The sequence below is a fragment of the Capra hircus genome, chromosome 15 (genome assembly GCF_001704415.2).
Source record: "Capra hircus breed San Clemente chromosome 15, ASM170441v1, whole genome shotgun sequence".
In the NCBI taxonomy this organism is placed as follows: Eukaryota; Metazoa; Chordata; class Mammalia; order Artiodactyla; family Bovidae; genus Capra; species Capra hircus.
The window spans coordinates 52,821,906-52,845,230 of NC_030822.1; the positions used below are offsets into that span (position 1 = coordinate 52,821,906).

At 58.4% G+C, this 23,325-nt stretch overlaps 1 protein-coding gene across 4 annotated transcripts in view; it reads left to right on the forward strand.

Moving 5' to 3' along the window:
• The window catches only part of BCL9L (B-cell CLL/lymphoma 9-like), a 28,859-nt gene continuing 8,841 nt past the window's right edge, over nt 3,308-23,325 (forward strand). The window contains exons 1-5 of one of the 4 annotated variants that reach the window (XM_018059696.1): nt 3,308-3,871; nt 10,022-10,077; nt 18,585-18,686; nt 19,939-20,324; nt 21,035-21,154. In XM_018059696.1, coding sequence (XP_017915185.1) covers nt 18,661-18,686; nt 19,939-20,324; nt 21,035-21,154 — 532 coding nt within the window. In that variant the 5' untranslated portion in view covers nt 3,308-3,871; nt 10,022-10,077; nt 18,585-18,660. The remainder of the gene's footprint in view (nt 3,872-10,021; nt 10,078-18,584; nt 18,687-19,938; nt 20,325-21,034; nt 21,155-23,325) is intronic. The other 3 variants (XM_018059697.1, XM_018059698.1, XM_018059699.1) reach the window with 3 other exon arrangements.

Consider the following 23,325-nt stretch of genomic DNA (forward strand, 5'->3'; position numbering starts at 1 on the left):
ATTGCATTACAAAATGTGGTTGTGTGTACAAGTTGTGGTTCCAGAAACAGACCCGCGTAACGCTGGCTCTCCCACACTGCACCACGAACACGCACTCTCACAAAACAATACCCATGCCCGAACTTCCACCGACACTCGCTGACACACCTGTGACACTCCTCGTGACACAGTGACACAGAGATATGGGAAAACACACGGTGATTCCCCGAACTCGCCAGTAGAGGGAGCCACTCTGTTCCAGCAATGGGCCACGGGCCTCTCTCTCCTCGCTCACTCCAGGGTTCCACCCAGAACTCTTGGCTGCCTAGAGCTGGGGCTCCGCATCCCAACCTGGAACCTACGCTGGGGCAATGAGTCACAGCCCCACCCAAGGGAGTGCTCTACATGTCACCTCCACGGGACATGCCGAATACACTGGAACTTACTGTGTGCCACAGTTAACTGACCCCTTGCAACATGGCCATCACTCCCTGCTACAAACATTGTTTTCTGGACCTGCTATGAACCCACGTGGTGCCAAACAGATAATCAAGCCCATGTGTCTTGTCACGTATGTAAATAGGAAACTAATCCAAGTAACTGAATGGACCCTTCCTTCTAACAAGCAAATCCTCTGAGAAATAACCCTCTTGTCTTGTGGCTCATCTTATATATACCCTCAGGACCTAGAGAGGGGAGAGGAGATGAAACCCTACTTCTATGGGTCAGGTACCATCCTAGGCTCTGAGACCTTTTATACCAGAGCTGAGCCTCTCTGGGCTTTAGTTTTCTTTTCGTTTAAGTGAGAATAATACCTACCTCATAGAGCTGTGATGATTCAATCCCTGACCCAGCTTGATCTTAGCATAGCAGATAATAGACACTTGTCAAAGTTTTGTTGATTGGCTCAAAGCAGGATCAAGAGATAATGTGTATGAAAATGCTTCGTAAATGTCATGTTAGGCACCCACAGGGAGTGTTATCTTCTCTCAGGGTTTCTCCCCCTTTTCTACCTGGGCCTCCCCAGACCTTGCTCAGCGCTCAACTCCAGGTAATCAACCCATCCAGTGAGTATTTCAGTCAGTTCAGTTCAATTCAGTTCAGTCACTCAATCATGTCTGACTGTTTGTGACCCCATGAATTGCAGCACACCAGGCCTCCCTGTCCATCACCAACTCCCGGAGTCCACTCAAACTCATGTCGGTGATGCCATCCAGCCATCTCATCCTCTGTTGTCCCCTTCTCCTCCTGCCCCCAATCCCTCCCAGCATCAGGGTCTTTTCCAATGAGTCAACTCTTCGCATGAGGTGGCCAAAGTATTGGAGTTTCAGCTTTAGCATCAGTCCTTCCAGTGAACACCCAGGACTGGTCTCCTTTAGAATGGACTGGTTGGATCTCCCTGCAGTCCAAGGGACTCTCAAGAGTCTTCTCCAACACCACAGTTCAAAAGCATCAATTCTTCAGCGCTCAGCTTTCTTCACAGTCCAACTCTCACATCCATACATGACCACTGGAAAAACCATAGCCTTGACTAGACGGACCTTTGTTGGCAAAGTAATGTCTCTGCTTTTGAATATGCTATCTAGGTTGGTCATAACTTTCCTTCCAAGGAGTAAGCATCTTTTAATTTCATGGCTGCAGTCACCATCTGCAGTGATTTTGGAGCCCCCAAAATAAAGTCTGACACTGTTTCCACTGTTTCCCCATCTATTTCCCATGAAGTGATGGGACCAGATGCCACGATCTTCGTTTTCTGAATGTTGAGCTTTAAGCTAACTTTTTCACTCTCCTCTTTCACTTTCATCAAGAGGCTTTTTAGTTCCTCTTCACTATCTGCCATAAGGGTGGTATCATCTGCATATCTGAGGTTATTGATATTTCTCTCGGCAATCTTGATTCCAGCTTGTGCTTCTGCCAGCCCAGTGTTTCTCATGATGTACTCTGCATATAAGTTAAATAAGCAGGATGACAATATACAGCCTTGATGTACTCCTTTTCCTATTTGGAACCAGTCTGTTGTTCCATGTCCAGTTCTAACTGTTGCTTCCTGACCTGCATATAGGTTTTTCCTGGATCCCTATTATGAACCCAGCACTTGAGTGCTTATTATGTAGAGGCATAGAAGGCATGGTCTGGCCCTCAAGAATCTTTTGGGGCAACTAGACATGCACATAGGAGAGTGAAGATAAAACATTCAAGTAGGTGCTCAGTTGGGTGACATAGATGTAATAGGTGGTCAAAAGAGTAGGAGGGCAGGGGCAGGGGAGAGCTCAGAGGAATCAAATAGCATGAGCAAAGGGGCTTGCTAGTGTCCTTCCTTCCTGAAGTGTCCATGCTTATTCTGGGTGTTTGGGGACAGTGGGATCCAGGGAAAGTGCCCTGGGATAAAGAGACCCAAACTCTAGTCCTTGGCTTGCCACTTTCTATCAGAGTAACCCTGAGGAAGTCCTTAACTAATGCAAGCCTTGGTGTCCTCATCAGTGTCTTGGGGCCATAACATTTCTCATAGGTTTGTGGCACACATTGATATAACATATGTGAAATGCTTTTTTAAAGCCCTTTACTTCTTTTTCATTGGATCTATTCTCCTGTAGGGTCTTGGGTGTTTTTCCGTAGCACTTTGAGACTGGGATAGAATTCTTTTGGGAAAACAAAGGTTTCATCTTCACAAGCACTTTGTTAGTATCCACATTGCATTCTGCTGAGGATCCAGCTGAAAAAATTCAGTCCACATCCTCAAGGACCTCATGGTCTACTAGGAAAGAGCGATGAATAAAGTGAATAAAGAGATGTTCAGAGCATAATGAATGTGGGTGGGTACGATGAAGCCGGGACCTAGTGGAGTGCGTGTGTGTGTGTGTGTGTGTGTGTGTGTGTGTTGTGGGGTGGGGAGGTCTAGGCAACTCCCACTGCTTCCAGTCAGTGTAGATAGGCAGGTAGGCTTGTCAAATCTCTCCCCAGCCTGAGATGTTGTTAGCACGTCTCCTGCCCAGTCCTTGGGAATGGGGTGGAGGGAGGGATAGAAGCCCCCACCCCGCCCCCCGGCCAACCAGCCTCCCGCTAGCCGGCCGGGCGCCTTACCGAGTCAGACCACTGGGAGGCTGGGGGAGCCGGGTTGGGCGAGGAGGCGAGCGAGATGGGGGAGCTCTTATTTTGACAGGGGCCTCTCCGGGCTCTGGTATGAAGGCAGAAGGAGGCAGCCAGAGAGCCCCGATGCTTATTCAGGCTGGGGAGCGGAGCCGAGTGGAGGGGCGAGCGAGGCTCCGGCAGCGCAGGGGAGCCCGGGGAGGCGGCGGCGAGCGGCGGAGCCAGTGGCCGGACATGCCCCGGACTCGGGGCCGCTGCACCACCGCCGCCGCCCGGAGCCAGCCGGCCGGACACCCGCACGCCTGGGTCCCCCGGCGCCGCGCCGCCCGGGGGCTGCGACCCGGACCCTTCGCGTCCGACCAACAATAAGCGCCCAGACAGACCCCTCCCCGCCCCGCGCCCGCCTTCCCCGCGGGCCTCGGGGAAAGTGAAAGGAGGAGGCGAAGGAAGGAAGGAAGGAAGGAAGGGAGGAGGAGCAGGAGCCGGAGCCGTGAGGTTGGGGCCGAGACCCCAGCCCCGAGCCCCGAGCCGGGCGGGTGCGCGCGCTCTCCCGCCGCTGCCCGGCACCCACGACCATGCTCCGCGGTTGGGAGGCAGGAACCCAGGCTCCCAGCGACCCTCGGATACCCACTCCCGGGCCGGGCTGGTATTGAGATCAAGGCGTCCAGGATCAAAAGATCACCACCTGCCCGCCTTCCTCCGCACCTCCAACTGGCGAGCAGGAGGACCCCAATCCACCCACCGACCCTGACCTGGTCATGGCGTCCAACTCCGGCCTGGCGTGAGGACCCCCGACCCGCGCGAGGTGAGGGGTGGGCTGGGACCAAGGGAGAAAAGTCATGCCAGGCCAGCTGAGGCGCTAGGAGGGAGATCCAGTTCGAACTGGGGAGGGGGGACACAGTTTGATTGTCTCTGGCCCTCTGGCACGCACCCTCAAGCTGTATAAGGGGTGGGAGACGCCCCCAGGGTTAGCGGAGGCTACTCTTGGGCCCCCAATCAGGTTGGCAGCCCCAGAGCACAGCGGGGAGGGCTCAGGGGCAGCCAGGGGACCCTGCCACCCTAGCGCAGAGAACAAGGCCGGCCTTGGGCCAGCTGGAGCAGCAACCCTGCCCTGGGGGCTTCTGGGAGATGTAGTCCCCCTCCCAGGCTCACCAACCCCTTGGGTCTCAGCCCCCAGCACTCCTCTCCTGGCTGATAGGAGCCTCCGGAAGGAGGTGCACTGGGATTGGAGATTGCTGGGGGTCCCCCTCTGTCCCCAAGCACTGTCTAGGAGCAGCAGGGGCTGTGACTAGAGAAGTCTCCCCGAAGACTCTGAGTGGTGTGGGCTTGGTTGGGGGGTGGGGCAGTCACACAGTTCCTTGGAGGTGTCTCTGCCCAGGCTCAGAGGAGATGGCCCCTGCCTTGGTCCCGAGAGCTCTTGGGAGAGTAACGTGAGGAAGAGAAGGGAGGTTTAGGGCTTCTTGCTTGGCTGGAGTATGCCCTGTCCCAGGGCTGTTGGAATTTGTTTTCAGGGGACACTGAGGTCCTCTTAGGAGCTGAGAGGGAGGGTATCCCTGATGGTCAGGGAGTTGGGAGGGTGTCTCTCTGGAGCAGGGAGGCCAGGATCAGCTTCTATCTGTCTGTCCAGCTTCCTTCCTTCCGGGTTTTTCTGACACCCCCTCTTCCCTCCTCCTTCTGTCTGTCTGCTGCTTGGGGTGTGGGTCTGTGTCTGTGTCTGGTGGGGGGGCCTCTGCTGCAGGGAGGAAAAGTGTTATTCCGGGAGAGGTGTGCGGGGCATGTGATTGAGCCCTGGGAAAGGGGCTTGGAGGCCCCCTTGATCTTTGGCCTTGGTTTCCTGTTTTACCTAGGAAAGCTGTCTTTACACAGTGTCTGCTGTAACCCTGCTGATGCCTCTGGAGGAGGGCAGCTCTCTGAATAAGGCCTGCAGGGTGGGTGGGCTTCTGCTCCCCTTGCTCTCCCCCATTCTCAGCCTCTCCAAGGATCAGCCACTTCTTCTGGGCCGGGGCTGCCTGGCTTGTCTGCTGCCCCCCAGCACTGGCTTGGCTGCCTTCTCTAGGTCAGGACCATGATTTCATGGCCCCAGGGGAAGAGCATGTTCAGGCCCTGTCTTTCTGGTATCAGCTCTGAGGCGCCTGCTGATAGAAGCCTCAGGACAGAGTGAGAATGGGAGAGAAAGGTAAGGAGCAGGGAGGTCTGGTATCAGGACATAAGGTGCTGCCCTCCCTCAGCTGATCAGGCTCCTTGGTCTTAGAGCACCAGGCCTGGAAGATCAGCCTTCTGGCCACTTCTCTCTGGAGGTTCTCTGCTAACCTGTGTTGCTTCAGATTGGGGTGGGGCAGGGGCTAATGTTGGGGAGAATTATCTCCTGAAGGAGAGAATATATATAGTCTTGGATCCAGAGTAATCTCTGTGCTTGGGCTAGCAGGGCCCTTACGCTGGACACGACTTCTGGAGGGCCATATGGAGACTCACAGTGAGTCTCCAGGTACTGAGGTTGAGGGTCCAGGTGGGAAGAGATGACAAGAGTTCCAGAGAGGGACTAGTGTTTGTGATCACAACAGTGATGATGTGGGACCTAGTGAACTTGCTTTTTGAGTCTGTGTTGGGCACTCATGCTTTCTGTGGATAGTTTCTGCCTCCCAACTTCTGGGTATGTGAGTTAAACAGGAGCCCTGGGCTGGGGACTCAGCTTCCATGAACAGGCAGGGCAATAGCCTTCTGGGCACAGGCCTAGTGGGTGGCAGTGTCGACTCAGCAAGGGCTGGAATGCCTGGCACCTGCTTTAGATTAAAGGAGATGCCTGCAAAGGGGGCTGCCTGCCTGCAGGGGGAGGGGCTGGGATGGAGCTGCGTGGAGCCCAGGAGTGGGGTGGAAGGAAAGGACCAGGGTTGCAGGCAGCTCTGGCAGGAGTGGAAGGAGCCACCCAGAATAGCAGCCCACCTCCAGGGAGTCCAAGGCGGGAACTGGGGGCCCTCCACCGGCCTCTGGCGCCACAGGCTGCCACTCTGTCCAGCGCCCTGAGGGGCAGCTTCGGGGAGCCAGGGTGTCTGGGTGTCCGTCTTCCCAGGACTGGAAGAGGCTTCCAGGGAGGTGGGGGGTGCTTTGGGGTTCTCCTTGGCCTGATGCCACGTTGACTCTTCTGGGGGCTCCTGGGTTGCTGGTAGTGAGGCACCCCAAGAGTCTGGGCACCCAGGGGTGCTGGAAAACAGCACCCTTTCCCGGTGCCAGAAGCCCTGGGCTCTGCTAGGTTGCCGACTTGGGGGGGAGGGGGCAGAGGGGATGACACCGTGGGAAAGTGGGCAGCCGTGGGAGCCAAGCGGGTACAGGCTGGGTGCCGCGGGCAGGGAGCCTCTGCCAGGCCTGCTCTCCCTGGGGTGGGGCTGGTTGTTCCAGGGACTGGCTCAACCTGTTGAGCGCCTGGCTGCTCTAACCTGACATCTGTGTCCCTGGCTGCCAGCCCCACCGGCTGCCCACCCGCAGCCACACTGTGGGGGCTGCCCCCGAGGATCTGGGGCCAGAAAGCTCTGACAGGCCAAAGGGCCAGTCGAGGCTCCTCCAGAGGCTCTTCCAGGGTGTGCCGAGTTTCCCCAGGTTCTACCCTCTAACTCCCAGAGCCTGGGCTGGAGCCAGTTGGAGGGCCGGGTAGCCAGAGGCTAGGAGCGAAGGGGCGAGGTGAAGAAAGCCACAGTGCTGGATCCGCTGCCGGGCACTCCGGCCGCCCTGAAGGCAGCCTGGAGTTACCGCCTGGAATTTCCTCCGCTGGGTGCCAGGGCCGGGCCTCCAGAGCCCCACCCCCAGCCTGGCCTGACCTCCCCTCCTTGGGAGAGACTTTCCCTGGGGCTTGGGGGAGGGGCGGTAAGGACATTCTGGTGCCCTGGGAGGAGAGGGGTGACTTCCTGGGTGTGGGGGTCTGTAGTACTGTCAGCCTCCTAAGTAAGGGCTGGCTCTCCCCATGGAGAAGGGGGAAGGTCCGGGTTCCCTGGGAGATGTCCCCCACCCTGCCTTGAGTGTGTGTGTTGGGGGGCCCCTGGGTCCCAAGGAGGGTCCCTGACCCGCTGCAGGCCCTTGCTGTCCTCCCACACCCTCTGCCCCGTAGCTTGAGGTCTGCCTCGGGGCTCTGCTAGCCGGCAGCCAAGGGGAACCAGCTGCCACTCTGCCGGGGAGAAGGTGGCCACCACCGCCCCCAGGTAGGGGGAGGGGCCAGGCAGTCTCCCCTGTCGCCTTCTGACTTCTCCACTCCGCGGCTGGAGCAGAGGCCTCCCCTCCTCCGCCTCCTTTCCGCCCCGGGCCCTCCCTGCTGGGCCCTGGCCACCTGCCCCTCCTAACCTTGGTGTCCCCAGGGGCCGGGATGCCCTCTGTCCAAGTCCCTCCTCCCACAGGCTGGTGGCCCTGTGCTGGCCTGTCTTCCCCTCCCCCGCCCCTCCCCCCACCCCCAGCCTCAACTGAGAATGGCCCTGAATCCAGCATTTCCAGCATTTCGAAACCAGGATTGTTTTGAAATCCCTGAGCACTTCTCCACCCTCCTCTGACTCCCCTCCTCCCCACTAGCCCAGAATTTAGTGCTCTAATCTGGCTTCATGCTGTGCATTGCCTGGGTGTGTGTGAGAGAGAGAGAGTTTGTGCTAGCACAGGGCCATGTGCACACTACTCAGTGTCTGTGTGTGTGCGTGTATATTCCAAAGTGGGTCTACCTTCTGTCAGCAGTTCTGTGTGACCGGCCGACGTCATTTGTGTTTCCTGGGCCCCCTTGGGCGTTCTCTATGAGTGTGGGCACCTCTGTGGGTCTGAAGGAGTCAGTTTTGGAGAGTTTGTGTTAAAGAGGTATCTTGGATGTGTGTGTTTGGGGGTTGTGTCTGTTTCTCTCTCAGGTACACATGTCTGAGAGTATCTGAGAAGTGTGTGTGCCTGGGGTTGTCTTTGATGCATGTGTGTGTGCACACGCGCACACTCTGTGCACTCTGTTCCCGCCTCTTTCCTCCTCCCTTGGAACATGTCTGGGGGTGTAGCCACAGGTCTCCCCACGGCTCCCTGGGACATGAAGTCCTCTGTCCTTTGAAAGGGAGGTTTCCTGGAGGGAGGCCAAGGCTTCTGGCAATTCTGTGGTCCTTGGAGAGAAAGTGCGCAGTGGGGAGACTTTGGGATAAACTGTCCCCAGGGCTGGACTCTCCTCCTCTGCCCTCCCCAGACACCCCACATCTCAAGGGGTCTGATGCTCCCAGTCCATCCTCTTCTTGTCCTGGTGCTATCCTGGGGCTGTGACAGAGAGGCCCAGTGCTCTTCAGAAAGGGATGGGGGAAGGGACTTAACCCCCACCCCCTGCCCCCGCCCCTGGGGTGGCTCGCTTCATTGAAGGCAAGAAACAGTCTGCCTCACCAGACCTGGGAGCTTTCAGAAAAGTTGACTTTGCTCGTTAGGGGCAGACAGCAAAACAAAACAAGACACTCATGTTTCCAGCCTAAGCAGAAGACAGAGGGGCCTGGTCTCTTGGGGGGTTATACCACCCCAAAAATATGAAGCATTGGCTGTGGGGCCAGCTGCCATTGTAGCCTTGACCCTGAGAAGTCCTTCTTGTTCTACAGTCCTTTATCGTGTTCTGCAGGATGAGGGGTTGTTAGGAGGAGCTTTATTTCCTTTTTTTTTTTTTTTGCCAAAGCTAAGATTGTGATGGTCATGTCTGCATGGGATACAGGCACTTGGAACCCTGATGCCTCGCTATGACTCAGTTTCCCATCCTGGGACCTCAGGCTATAATTGACGACTTTCTTCTAGAAGCACTTGTAGCAAGTCAGTGAAGAAGGGGGCTGGGGCAGGGGCTGGTTGTCAGAGTCTACGGCCTATGGAGACAGCAGCAGAGGTGGGCAGAGACAGAAGCTGTCTCCTTCTAGCCCGGCTTCCCATGGCCTCTGGTCCCAGGACGCGGTGGGAGGAGGGGAGGGGTAAAGGCACAGGTTGGTACAGTGCTCAGTGACCCAGCAGGGGGAGGGCCTTGGCAAGGAATCTTCAGTTTGTTTCTCAATCTCTGTCTCTGAGACCTGCACACGCACGTCACTGCAGATACCTTCAGGAGATGAGCCCAGAAAAGTCACCCAGGTGATGGTAGGACAGGGCGGTACCAGATGGGGACAGGTGGTACCATGTTCTGGCAGGCATGCCATGCTTGCCCCCTAGAATGGGCAGTTGGGCCCAGCAGGAGGTCCCCTTTCCAATTCCCCTGTCCTGGGCCTGGGCACACCACAGCCTGGAGAGGGTTAAGTCTGGTTGGCAGGGACAGCGCCCCCCCCCCCCACCCAGTGCAGTGAGAGAGAGGGAGGGGTAGTTAGCAGCTTGCTCTAGTTGGCTTCTCTCCCAGAATTCTTCGGAAAAGAACTCCCCTTTGACCCCCAGTACAAACTGAGCCGAGCCACCAGCCTCCCTCCCGCCCGCCTGCCTGTGGGAGCTTCACCCAGCCCCCTCCTACTGAACTGCTAAGCCTGATTCTCTCCCTCCAGGCCCTCCCAGCTAGGCCCAGTCCCCAGGACTCGAGTCTTCCGGGGACAAGGGAGACCACACAGGGACAGAGGACCCACACCATTCTTTTCCCTGACACAGGATAACCCCGGGGTGGTGGGTGCTGGAAGCTGGGGTCCTCAGGCCAGGACGAGGGAATCCTGCCCACCCCACCCCCGACCCTGGGGCTGAGCCCTAAGGCATCTCCAGGGCCTTCTCCTTTCCTGCTTCCAGGGGAGGGAGGGGGAGCTGTGCGGTGGGGCGGCTGGGTCAGGCCTGGCTCCCGGCCAATCCACAGAAGTCGTGGAGGGGGGGTGGTGTCCGAGTAGCTCAGGGACTTCCTGGAGCTACAAGCCTGTCTGTGTACATGCCTAGTGGTGTGCGTGCTGGGGGTGGGGCTGGGGTTCTGGGAGGAGCAGGGGTAGAGATTGCTGGCCCGGGGCTTCGAGCTGTGACCCTCTCTCCACAGGGAGCCCCAGCCCCGGTCACACCCTTGAGCCCGAGCCCGACACGCGTTATCCCGAGGTGAGAGGTCTGTGTGCCTGTGTGTGTCCCCACACCCTCCGCGCTCAGCTCTGCCTGCCTCTGCCGGAGCCTCCTGCTTGGCTTTTTGTCTTGGGCGCCCTCCTCCTGGCTCTCTGCCCCTACTTCTCCTTTCATTCTCCTCCCCCAGAGGAGGGGTTGCTGACAGCTTACAACCTGGGACCCAGTGGGGATGGGGGCGGGGCCTGGGCAGGAAGGGTTAAAGCGCTGAAGCCGCAGCTCCAGTGAAAGTCCCAGCTGGGGTGGGTGGTAGGGAGCCCCAGCCCAGTCACCCCTGGAGGGCAAGGTATGGTTTCCTTCCTGGTCATCCCAAGGGCCTGCTACCCGCTGCCTGCTGGCTTTGGCCTGAGCTGGCTGAGTCAAAGCCAGGACGGCCACCAGCCACGGTAATGTGGTTTCTGCCCTGGCCCCTAGACACACACACACACACACACACACACACACACACACACATTCATGCGCACGCACGCACGCATGCACACGCACCCTTTCTCCCTACTGCCACCCCACCCCCTCCTTCCCTCCTCCCTCCCTCCCTCCCCTCCTTCCTTACTTAGCAACAACTCCCTGAATTCACAACAAACATGCCTGTAGGATCCCAGACTAGGGAAAGCTGGAGAAAGTACAGATCTAGGAGGAGGCACTTCTAGACTGTCCTCAGGAGGGAAGGGCTTCGAATCCCCCCACCCTCCTTGTTGGAGGCAACCACCCGCCAGGGACGGGGAGGAAAGTGGTCCTGCTTCCAATCAGGCAGTGAAAACACTGAGGGGCAGTGGCCAGGTGTGGCCGAGAGGTTGGGGGGCAGGGCTGAGACTCCACCCATCACTAGTGGAGTCCCACTTGACTTTTGACCCCCACCTGCGAAGTGGGAGGGGCCACAGACTCCTGCCCCTGGGCCTCTCAGCAGGGGCCTGTGCTATTGTCATGGTAACCTGCCGGGCTCCCTCCCCAGACTCTGAGGGACCAGGATGGGTGACGTGTGGGTGGGGCTGGGGTGGCCCGAGAACTTTACTCTCAGCCCCAGCGGGCCAGGCACCTGTGTTGAGGGGGCAGGGAGTTGTGGCCTCTCTTTGATCTTGTCCCTGGGTAGGAACTGTGGCCTCTGGCTAGGACCTGGTGTGCATCAGGTTTGGAGGGAGTCTGGAATGAGGGAGTGAGGCACCATTCTTTCGTCACAGCACAGAGGGCTTCTGCCAGGGTGAACTTGTATTGTGAAATGGTTAAGAGCAAATGGCTGGAGTATCTGGGTGCAAATCCTGACTCTTCTAAGTTTGGACTGTCTGCCTTAGGCAGTGTCCCTGTGCCTCAGTTTTCTTATCTGTAAAGTGGGGATAAAAGACTTTTCTTGTAGAGTACTAAATTAGAGAATTAGATAATGCTTGTGATTACCAGCTTGATATTACAAAGTAAATGCTCAATAAATATTAGAGATTTTCCTAATTATTATTAGTCATAGGAACTCCTGATCCTCCCAGAGGCTTTAGCAGGGAGAGATGGGCGTGGGGAAGAAACAGCCTTTCCAATCCTTGAGACTCCTAGATTCTAATACCCTTCCAGATCCACCTTCTTGCTGCCTCAGTTTCCCCACTGCTGATGCTGGCAGGCATCATGATTGCAAGTTTGGGGAATAGCTGTGGGTCTCGAGAAGGGTCTGAGGGCTTACGGCCTGCCTGCCTCCCCATCGCCCAGCACTTCTCAGGGCTGAACCCCTCCTCCCACAGGCTATTAGCTCAGATCAGCTTCACCACCCCTCCCACCATCCCATCTCCTGCTGCTCTGTTCCTTTACCAGGCTGAACAGCCATTAAGACACTCTGTCCTTCAGTGGCTTAAATGGCTGCCTCCTCTCTTTCCTGGCCTAAGGGGTCTGGGACCTTCCTTGGAGAGAAGAGTAGCAGGGAGGAGCTGTGACATGGATGGCAGCTGTCAGGCCTGCCTTGGGGCCCAGGGTCTACTGGATTCCTTATACCCTGCCTGGGCATTTTCCCTGAGGGTGGCAGGGCAATGCCAAGGTCTATGATATGTGTAGAAGCCCAGATGGGCAGGCCCAGCACCTGCCGCACACAGATGGCCAGGAAGTCCATTCTGAAGCCCAGAGGAGGGCTGGGGTCATATCAGCATCCAGAGGACACCCCCGGAACCCTTTCCTCTGCTGCATGGGTGCATGTGGGCAGGGCTGAGAAACGTTCTGTTTCAACCCTGTGTGCCCTGGGGCAGGCCAGGGGAGAATGCTGAGTGACTCTGGGTGACCAAGGCTCCCAAAGGCCCTGGGATGACAGCAGGATGATGGACGGGCTAAGGCTTGGGAACTTCTGGGTGAGGATCCCAGGTCGGGGTAGCAGGCATGCCCACCAGGAGGAAAACTCTGCAGACAGGTGGTTTGGTCTTCTCAGGAGTAAAAGTGATCAGATGTGGCAGAGTGCCTGGGATTCCAGGACTCCTAGGGACCTTCTCTGGCCTGGTACTAAGGGGGGTGGGCTGGAGCCCCTGGCTCTACTCACCACTTCTTTCTGGGAACAGAGGGATCTCCTCGCTTCTATGGGCCTGGGAGTGAGGCATCAGTGTTGGCCTGAGCCATGCCTGACTGCTGGGCCGGCCATGCCGCCTTTGCCCAGCCCCTGGGGCCTGTTCCTTGGGCAGGCTGGGGCTATTTTTGGGATCGGGCTGGGGCTCTGGGGCTGGTTTCAGATGTTCCAATGTGAACAGGAGAAAATGGGAACAGATGGCTGGAGGGTTCCAATCAGTGGGTCCTGCTGGGAGCAGGTTATTTTTAGGGCCTTGTTAACCCTTTGGGGGCTACGGAGCCACCCCAAGAGGGACAGCCCTCTCTAGCTGAGAAGAGGATAGGTCTTCTCTCTAGACCTCTACTTTCAGAACTGCGTGTCCCAGTTGCTCTTCTTACCTTCTCAGACCCTCCACTCTTTAAAGAGGCCCATGGCAACGAAGTAGGCTCCTGCTTCCTCCCAGCCTAGACCCTGCAGGGAGACTGCCAAGGGGTGGGGGTGGCTGGTGGAGGGGATGTGGCCACTGTTGAAAGGAAACTCCCCTTTGCTTTTTTCCTGCTGTCTCCTGAGACAGCCTTATGGCTAAGAGAGTGGATAACTGCTCTCTGGATTCATGCTCTGGGTTTGAATGTTGATAAACCCAGTGAGGCCCAGAGGAGTCCTCGCCGAGGGACCTGACCTCTGTGAGGACGGAGGAGGAGCCAAGTTTTTGTACTTGATACCACTGAGATGATGCCTGTGGGCCCGATGTCTTGAAAGTCATTCAGTCATGTCCGACTCTTTGTGACCCTATCAACTATAGCCTGCCAGGCTTCTCTGTTCATGGAGTTCTCCAGGCAAGAATACTGGAGTGGGTAATCATTCCCTTCTGCAGGGGATCACCCTAACCCAAGGATCAAGCCCAGGTCTCCTGCGTTGCAGGCAGATCCTTTATCGACTGAGCTATCAAGAGCAAATCTCTCGACAGTGCCCATCTTTACCAAATGCCCATGGATTTGGGCGCCATGTAGGGGGCAAATAAGGGGGCATCATGGCCCAAGGTGGTTTGTTGAGGGCTATGTCACAGGCATTCTGTTGGCTAGTTTCGCTATTAGCATCTCACTTGATATATTGATCCTCATTTTGCAGATGAGGAAACTGAGGCTCTAAGGGCTGAAGGGACGGATAAAGTCCTGTCATTCAGAGGGGGTCGGATGTGATTGGCAACCTTGTCAGCCTGACTGCAAACCCACCGCTCATTCCACCGCATCACTCATACTGCCCGCCGTGTCCTGGCCCCAGAGGGCAGCTAGGCTGCCAGGGCTGGGCCTCCTCGGGGAGCAGGTCTGAAATGAGCGTAGGAACTGAGGCCTGGGGGCAGGGGACCCTGCCTGTCACCACTCTCACAATCCCCTAAGCCCTTGTGCCCTGAGGGTGCCAGGACTGACACCAGAAACCCCATTTGGCCTTCCTGTCTTCCCTGCAGGAGGATCACAGGCACACATCCTGTCTCGTCAGCCCCCACCCCCACCCCGTCCTGGCCCACATGCCCCTGCTTCCTGTAGGGTCATGGCAGTCTGGATGGCAACGTGGGCAGAGCTGGAGGGCTCTCCAGGTGCTGCTGGTGCCAGGAGTCTGGGCCTGGCCGGCGAGGTGAGGGCTGGGAGGATGTCTCTGTCGCTGGCAGCACCTGGGGGAGAGAGCCGGCGGGCAGGCGGGCTCTGGGTGAGGCCCCGCCCCTGGTGCGCTGCCTGTGCCAGCAGTCTGCCCGCACTCCACAGCTCCCACAATGGCCCCATTGTTCCCAGCCGCCAGGCAGTTTGGAGGAGGTTCCTGGGCCACCCCTAATCCCCCCCAAAAAAAGGGTCCGATTAACCCCTTGGGGGATAGAGGCCAGGTGAGGTTCCCCAGGGAGCTACCCTGTCCATTCCTCTCTTCTGGGGATCCAGGCTGGGGATGCCACCTCCTACCACGTGTCCGCAGCAACAGGGCACCTGGAGAGCCCGGGGTCCCCTACAGGGGAGGGAGTAGCCCCTAGACCCTCTCCCACCCCCACGGTGGTGCAGGTGCCAGGGGGCAGGAAGTGCCAGAGGGGTGGCAGGCGGAGACCAGATATATTTGGGCCGGTGGGGCTAATTCCAGCCACCACCTCCTGCCCTACTGGCTCCTGAGCGCCTTTCCTTCCTGTGAAACCAGAGCTGGGTTGGGCCTAGCTCAGGATTTCGGTGGATTTAAAGAGGCAGCACCCTCCCTGGCAGCCCGGCTTCCTCTCCCCCTCCCCAGGTGGGGTCTGGGGCTGAGAGAAGGCTGGAGAGCCTCTGCCCCTCCCTTGCCCCGGGCTAACCCCTGGCCCTTGCCCCCGCTGGGGTACCATGCTTTTGGCACTCCTTTCTCCCAGAGCTTTGAGCGGGTGGGGTGGGCGGGGGTGGGCTGTGGTTTCCTGTGTTGGCTGTTTGTGCCTGGCCCAGAGTGCCCGCCGCCTGCCTGGGCTTCCTGCCCTGTCTTGTTTCCTTGTGCCCCCCACCTCCTCCCCCGCCTCCCCCCTGGGGGGAGGGAGCAGCCAGGGATTGGGCAGTAGCCTTTGGGGGCACCCCACTGCCAGGCTATGACTGCTTATTGAGGCCTGGCCACAGGGGCCCTGGCTACGGGAGCCAAGTGAGGCGACCTCCAGCTTGTCTAAGCAATGCTGCTTAGCCTGGTGGTCCCCACAAGGGCAGAATCCACCGCTCACCCCGAAGCACCCTTCAAAGACCCCAGACTGGAGGGTCTGGGGCCAGGAATTTCCGCGTCCCAGCAGGGCTGGGGTTGCCAGACATCACCCTGGGGCTGCAGGTGGGGTGGGGCTGGAAACTCCCAGACAAAAATGGTTGATTTGCATGGTCTCCTTTGGCAGGAGGTGGGGGGAAGTGGGGAGAGCTGCTAGGAACCAGGGTGAGGGGAAGGTCCCCCAACCCTGGAAGTCCCCACACAGAGGGTCCCCAGCAACACCTTGGTTCTTGAGCAGATTTCCTGCTGGGCGAGGAATCCTTGACCTCCCCACCCCCGCTGAGTCACCATCTCAGGAAGAGGAAGTGACCTGGGTGATAGAGGAGAGCTTCTAGGGACCCTGGAGAAAGGGGACTCAGGACCTCGTTGTCTTGGGGCCTGCCTCTCCCTAGGTCAGTGGCCGAGGATCCCACCCCTAATACTCCCAGCAGGTCTCTGTTCTTTCAGCCACACAGGGTTCCTAGCTGCCCATTTCCTCTCTAGGGGTGTCTGCCCACTGCCTATGGAAGCATGGACCCTCCAAGCAGTGTTCTCAGTGCCCCTTTGAGGTGGTTTTGAGCTGGGCTTTGAGACTGGTGTGCTGGTAGGCAAATCAAGCAGAGGCTCCCAAGCTGGGAGCTGCTAAACAGAGGCAAGTGGCCATGCTGTGTGCTATACCTGTGGCAGTTCTGTGCTGAGCAGGGAGCTGGCCTGTCCCACCTGGAGGCCCTGGGCATCCATCAAAGCCTTCCTGGTCTCCCTCCCCCAGCTGAGGTCAGGTCCACTTTGACCAATAGGTCACTGCTTCTCCCCTGCTCCCGGCCCTGCCTGACCCTCAGCGTTGCACCGGGAGGGCAAGATCTCAGGCAGGCTTTGTCTCAGCAGCCTCCTGGGCTCCATTTTTATGGGTCTGCTCCTGGCCTTTCACTCAGGTGACTGTCACCTGCTTCGTTTGTGAGCATGTCACTGCTCCCCACCCCACCCCATCCCCTAAGAGGAGTCCAGGTCTGTGTTCGAAGAGCTGCATCCCTTTCACCCGTCTCAGGGGGCTCCTGGCCTGGTGCCAAAAAGCTCCCCTCACTTTGTTTGTTTGTTCCTGCCTCCATCGCCAAGGCTTTCCAGGTCTCTTCGGGGGACTCTAAGTACATAGAGAAGGAGGGTCTCTGTGATCTGGGGCGGGCTGCTGAGGGGCAAAAGGGGGAGGTGTGAGATGGGAAAGTCCTGACTCATCTGTACTTGACTCAGCTCGTCCTGCTGGGTGGGATCGAGGGGGTGGAGTCCTAGAGGGGAGGGCGACTGGAAGATTCTTCTGGAGAGGAGCCTTGGCCCCACTGGTTACCCTGGACAGGATGAATTTTCTAACAGCCCCTTCCCAAGTTACTAAATGCCCCGGTATTTGAAGCTGTAAACAGAGGAAAGTGGGTAGCCTTTGCCCTGCTGGAAGCCAGTCTGTCTGATGCAGGCACAGACAAGGCGTCATGACTGGAGGGGAGGACACTGCGGTGTAGGGGAAACACCGGCAGAACAGGGTCTTGGTAGGCCTCTGTAATGGTCTTGCGACCCAGGGGCCTCTGACTTCTTTCTCCCAGATCTCAGTTTCCTCATTGTGAAATGGGGATAGAAATACTGCCGTGGCAGGTGGTTGGTAGTTTTGAGGATCAGCGAGGTGGGGAAAGGGGAAGCCTGGGACACATGTCAGTCATGGGCCTGCCCCTAAGCCCAGGTGCCCTCCGGCTCTCCCCACCTCACCTCTCCCCCAACGTGATGCAAGCCTGGGGACTGGCCGCCGGCTGCTGTTCAGCCAGGCCTGGAACCGGAGGAATCTTCCGCTGAGAAGGCCAGTGTGCCCTGGGGTTAAGTTAGGGTGAGACTCCCACAGGGTCCCTGGTGTGGCCCCCTCGCCGCCCCCCAGGTCCCAGCTCGGCCTGCAGCAGCCCGCCAGGGAATGTGCCCCGGTGTCTGGCGGGGCCTGTTACCGGGACGGAGCTATAGGCCCAAGGCTCCTCCCCTCCCCCACCCCTTCCTTGGATCTGCGGGAGGGGCGGGGGGACAGGACCGGGGGCAGTCGGGTGAGGCTTCCGTGTTTGTGTAAGTCTGCTGGTTGGTGTATCTCTGGCCCCGTGTGTGTTTCTTTGTCACTACCGGGCTCAGCTTTCTATGGCTCCCTTGTTGTCGGGCCTCAGTCTTTTCATCTGTTCAATGAGTCGACGCGCCCCCTCTCTGCCTTCTGGCCGCCTCTGGAAACGTGCGCCCCCGGTTATTTCTGCGCTCCTGCTTCGGCCAGCGCCTTCCTAGCGGTCCCGCACACCTCCGCGGGCCGGCGTTTGAGCGCGCCTCTAGTTTCCTGGGCTCCGTGCGTGTCTTTGTCTCCCTGTCCACGTGTGAGCTGCGAGTGTGTGTGTGTGAGTCCAGAGTTCGGGTGCTGGTGGGTCCCCGGGGCTCCTGCCTGGCGGCGCCCGGTGCAGACCTGCACCTCGGCCCCGCCGCGGCGCGCGCCCGGCCCCTCGCCGCACTTGGCCGTGGGTCTGTCGGGGCGGCGCGTGCGGGGCCGGGAGAGGCACGCTGCAGCCCTGCCCGTGGCCCGCTCCCCAGCTCGCTGGCTCTGTCGCTCGCTCGCTCTGCCTCTGCGCTCGGGCTCTGCCGGAGGGGGCGGGGTGGGGTGCCGGGGCGGGGGGAGGGGAGGCTCCTGCATTCTTGCGGTCGGGGAGGAATCTGAGCCAGCGTTACTGGTCTCCAGAAGAGCCCAGCTGCAGCCCCGAGGCCCCGCCAGGCCTCTCGCTGCCCGCCCGGGCCTGCTGGGATGGGCACAGGCTAGGCCTCGAGCTGGAGGCGGGGCATCGCCCCCACCTCCAGCCCCCTTCCCGCCCCGGCGCCCGGGGGCAGGGCGCAGCGCTGGGGCGGGGCGCCAGGGGTTCCCCCGCCCCCCTCCCCGGGTGAGGGGCGTGCCTGGGGGCGGGAGTCCCCCCCGCCCCCGGGGGCCTGACAGACCTCTCAGCCGCCCCACGCGGGCACCTTGGCAACCTATCTTTTTAGTGAGTTCGGCCCCTGCGGCCCCGGGGGCCTTGCTAGAGACTGCAAGCTCCCTGAGGGTAAGGTGCGGGAGGGATGGATTCAGACCCCGGCCTGGAATCCTTCCCGGCCGTTCCCACCCTACCCTGTCCAGTACCCTAGTCCCAGGGCTGCTGGGTCCTCCCGTCTCCCCTCCCCTCCTCGCACCCCCTCCCCAAGTCACAAGTTTTCTCTTTGGGGCTTGTTGCTGCAGTCCCTGCTCCAGTACCGAGTACCTGGCTGGGCCCTGGGCACGCACAGGGGCCGTAGCCCCACTGTGTGTGGGAGCCATGAGGATCCTGGCTAACAAGACAAGGTGTGTGGGTGTCGTGGAGGGCGGGACGTGTGTGTGGAGTGAGGGGAAGGGATGGGCCCAGTGCTGATGGGGCTGAACCGTGCAGGCTTGGAGAGCAACCCCCCCCCCCCAACCCCCGGGTACCTGGCTTCCGGGCCACCGGTGGGCTAAAGGGGGTCAGAATCGGGAGGCCTGCCCGCAGGCAGGAGCCCACAGCTTTAGCGCCTGAGCCCAGGGGATAGAAAGGAATGGCAAGCGGCTAAGCCTGCTGTTCTAGTCCCTTCCAGTCCTTTCCTCTTAAAAACGGTTCGAGCAGACCCCCGGCGGCCCCGCTGTCGGGTCCGCTGGCGCCCTCTGGCCTCGGTCTAGCTGGGGGTGGGAACTGGAGGGGCGGTGCCTGCCTCCCTCCCCTTCCCTGGGAGAAGCCGGCAGACAGGGCCAGGCGGCAGCAGCAGGACAGCAGAGCTGAAATAAATCTGAGCTGGTGTGGAATGAGGGGGGATAAATATCCTCTCCCGTGATGTGATCTTTCCAGCGGCTATTAATAGGTCTCCGGGGAGGGGGAGGCGGTGGGGGGAGCGGGCTGGAGCTTAAAGGGCCCGCAGCCTAGGCTGCAGGAATCCTTGGCTTCAGTCTTCTCCACGCACCAGTCCCCTCCCCCTCTCCTCTTGCTCCTGCCTGCCGGCCAGACCTGCTGGTGCATCCTCTAAAGGCATTCCCCTCCTGTCCTGGGGAGCTGTCTGGACCAATGAGCCCCGCAGTCTGGTGTGCTTTCTCCCACTTCCCCAAGGGGAAATGGGGCTCGGCCAGGAGCAGTGATTCCCAGGTCCTGGGTTCCTTCCCTGCTGGTGTTGGGACACATGGAAGTTGAGGTTGGGGGCCCTAGGAAGGAGTGTGAAGACAGCAAACCCTTGAAGAGAGAATGCTTAAGGGTTGGCCAGGTGCTAGTGGAGCGGGTTGCCATGGAGGCTTGCAGTCTGAAGGATGCTGGGGCTTAGGGGCCGGGTTGGATTCTGCCAACATAAGGCCCAGGTTTTCATCTGGGAACTGGAGGGTGGAGAAGGTTGCCCCATCTTCATTCCCCAAGTGGAGAAGGGCACCAGCCCTTGTTTGAGGAGCCATGGAGGGAGATAAGGGATAGCTGGTGGTCCTAAGATGCCACTCTGCTCCCACCTCCCCAACCATTAGGTGAGGCAGGATGGGGTGATGAAAATCCAGGCCTGCTACACCTCTGGCACTGCGATTAACTTTTCATGTCTCTTCCACCTCCCAGGTTACCCCACCCCAGGAGGAGAGAAGCTCCAGGGAGCCCGCCGCTGTCCCCCCGCGGCCACTGCCCCCCTGCCCCAGCCAAGCCAATGCACCCAGAAAATAAGTTGACCAATCATGGCAAGACAGGGAATGGCGGGGCCCAATCTCAGCACCAGAATGTGAACCAAGGACCCACCTGCAACCTGGGCTCGAAGGGCGTGGGGGCGGGGAACCATGGGGCCAAGGCCAACCAGATCTCACCTAGCAACTCAAGTCTGAAGAACCCCCAGGCAGGGGTACCCCCTTTCAGCTCGCTCAAGGGCAAGGTGAAGAGGGAGCGGAGCGTGTCTGTGGACTCCGGAGAGCAGCGAGAGGCTGGGACCCCATCCCTGGATTCAGAGTCCAAAGGTACCCCATTTCCTGATCCCTAAGACCCCAGCATCGTCCACCGTCTTAGACACACAGGGGCTTGGAGAGCATCTTTCTGCACCCCTGGCCTAATCCTCACTTGCCATTCCTCTCCAGCATTTATGCAGGGGCAGCCTCTTTCTCTACCCGCCCCCCACCCCCATTATGCCCACCCATCTGCCCATTCTCAGGACTGGGTGGAGATGTCTCATCCTTAGGGCCATACAGGGTGATGGGGCCTCCCGTCGGTCAGTGTCGGTCAGCCTAAGGCCTCTCCTGCTTTCCCACCAGAGCCCCCAGAGGAGGAACGGGAGGTGCTCCGGGGTGAGGTGCAGACCCACACACCTCCCAGGAACCGCCTGGTGTTCCAGCTGGTGGGAGCAGGCCCTGGGGCCTGGAAGAGTAGCAGCAGCTTCCCCCTCCCACCCCTCAGCCCTAATTAGAACCAGTTGTGGTTGGGGATTACTTTGGGCTTGGTGCTGGGTGGGGGAGGGGAGACAGGCAGCAGGGCTCTAGAGAGAAATCAGAAACAAATGGTGTTGTGGTGGGGGCCAAGGGCTGGCAAAGTGCCCACTGTGGCCTGGGCAGTGCCCCCTGGGCACTGGGCACTGGGGCATCTAGGGGAATGGGCTTGGGGAGGCCCCAGGTGTGGGAGGACGGGCCCTCCTGGGTACTCACTCACTCTGACCCCTGCCTGCCTGCTTGGGCAGAGGTGGCACCCCGGAGTAAGCGGCGCTGTGTGCTGGAGCGGAAGCAGCCGTACAGCGGGGACGAATGGTGCTCAGGCCCGGACAGCGAGGAGGACGACAAGCCCCTTGGGGCCGCCCACAGTGAGTGCCCATGCTGCCAGGATGCTGTGGCCCATGGTGTCCCCGGGGAACAGTTGCCCTGAGGGAGCCTCGTCTCTTCACCTAGGGCTAGGCTGGGCCAAAAGGAGCAAGGGATCAGGAGCCCGGGCTCCTCTCCCATCTCCCGTCTCTGACTCAGTCCCTTCCGGCACTGACAGCTCAATCCCTGCCTTCCAGGTGCTCAGTAGCCCCCTGTCCTTAGGGACCTGGGTGGGGTAGGTAGAACCTTAGGTGGCTTCTCCAGCCAAGCTGGGAGGCCTCCTCTCCTGAATTCCTGTCCTCTGCTGCCACCTACTGGTCAGTAGAGGGAGGGCAGTGAGGGTTCAGCATCCCTGGGAGCTGGACAGCCGGCTGGACCCTGCAAAACTGCTAAAGAAGCCTGGGTGTGAGCTGACATTGACTGTGTCTCTGGAGCCCTTCCCTAACCTCTAATTGATGTCTGGAGCACATCACCAAGATGAGGAGTGAGTGTTGGTGGGCGCCCACCTGTCTCATTCTTGCACAGATCAGCGTATACTTTGGCCTTTCACAAGTGATGGGGGAGAACCAGACATACTCCTGCCCTTGGGAAGCCTGTATGTGTTGATCTCATGCTTTTCCTCCAAGCTTGCAGCTATGTGTGGGGATAAACAACTCAATGCCTTATGAAACTAGTCAGAGAATGTTACACTGTGAACTTTTCCAAGGCTGGGACTGTAGAAAGGAAGAAGAGAAATTATGGGGGACACTTTGCTACTTTGTTTTATTTAATTATGATAACAGTGCTGTGAGGTAGGTGTTATTAGGAAGCAAAAGAGACAGACTCAGCAGATGTTTTTAGAAGGAGCAGATCATGTCTCCTTCTAGAAGGTGTTTGGGATCAGACATAGCCTGTGCAGCTGGCCGGCACTTTAAACATCACCTGGTCCCAGCATCCCCGACCCCCAAGGGGGCTGACTGGTGGTTCACAAACCCTGGCCAAAGCCTTCAGTGGTAGATGGGGGTAGACACTGCTTCCCAGGACAGACCCTCCTCAGTTCACTTTTACAACAACTAGACTGTACCATCGTAGAAACATGAAGACACAGGGAAATCAAAGAAGTTGCTAATATCCCATACTGAGTACCAAGGCAATCAGTTACTGTTTTAGCTATACTGACATTAGATTCTTGAAGAGTTCTTAACGGTAGGGCAGTATAATGTAGAAGTTAAGAGCACAGACTCTGCAATCAGACCCCCCTTGGTTTATATCCTGGATCTTCTACTTCTCATTTGTATAAGTCTGGGAAAGGGCTTCAGTTTCCTCATCTATAAAAATTATATTTCCCTCCTAGGGTTGTTATGAGGAGTCGGAGAGCTGATACATGCAACACACTTAAAACAGTGTTAGCTCTTTTATTGTTATCATTGTATTAGAAGTTTTCATGTTGAAATAAAGCCCGGGGGCTTCCCTGCTGGTCCAGTGATTGCCAGTGGTTAGGACTCTGCACTTCCAACGCAGGAGGCCCAGGTTTGATCCCTGGTCGGGGAACGAAGATCCCACGTGCTACATGGCGCAGGCGGAAAAACAAAGAAAAAAATAAAACAGAGCCTGCCTCTCTCCCTGTAGCTTTTCCCCAGGAGGCCTAGTTCTGTGTGTTGAATATGCACCGTCCTCTTCTCCAGGGCAGTCCTCACACACTGAGGTTGGCTCTCAAGCCCCCCCACCCCCCAAACTTTTGGCTCTATGTAAAATTGGAGGGACAGGGTCCAGATCAGGGCCGTTATGAGGTAGGAGAGTCACAGCAGATTTCTGCAAGGAGAGGAGCCTGCCCCTAAGCTGTGGGAAAGTGGTTACTTCCCCGGTTCAAGGGAGTCCTCTTGAAATAGTAAGTCCTGGCGCTGTCTGCAGGCCACACGTTGACTGGTGGCAAAGGGCCCACCCACTCACTAGACCTAGTAATGACCAATTGAAGTGAAAGTCTCTCAGTTGTGTCTGACTCTTTGTGACCCCATGGACTTTCTCCAGGCCAGAATACTGGAGTGGGTAGCCTTTCCCTTCTCCAGGGGATCTTCCCAACCCAGGGATCAAACCCAAGTCTCCCACATTGCAGGCAGATTCTTTACCAGCTGAGCTACAAGGGAAGCAGTAATGACCAGGTGTAGATATCTTTTCTAGGCTGGGACTTACTGTC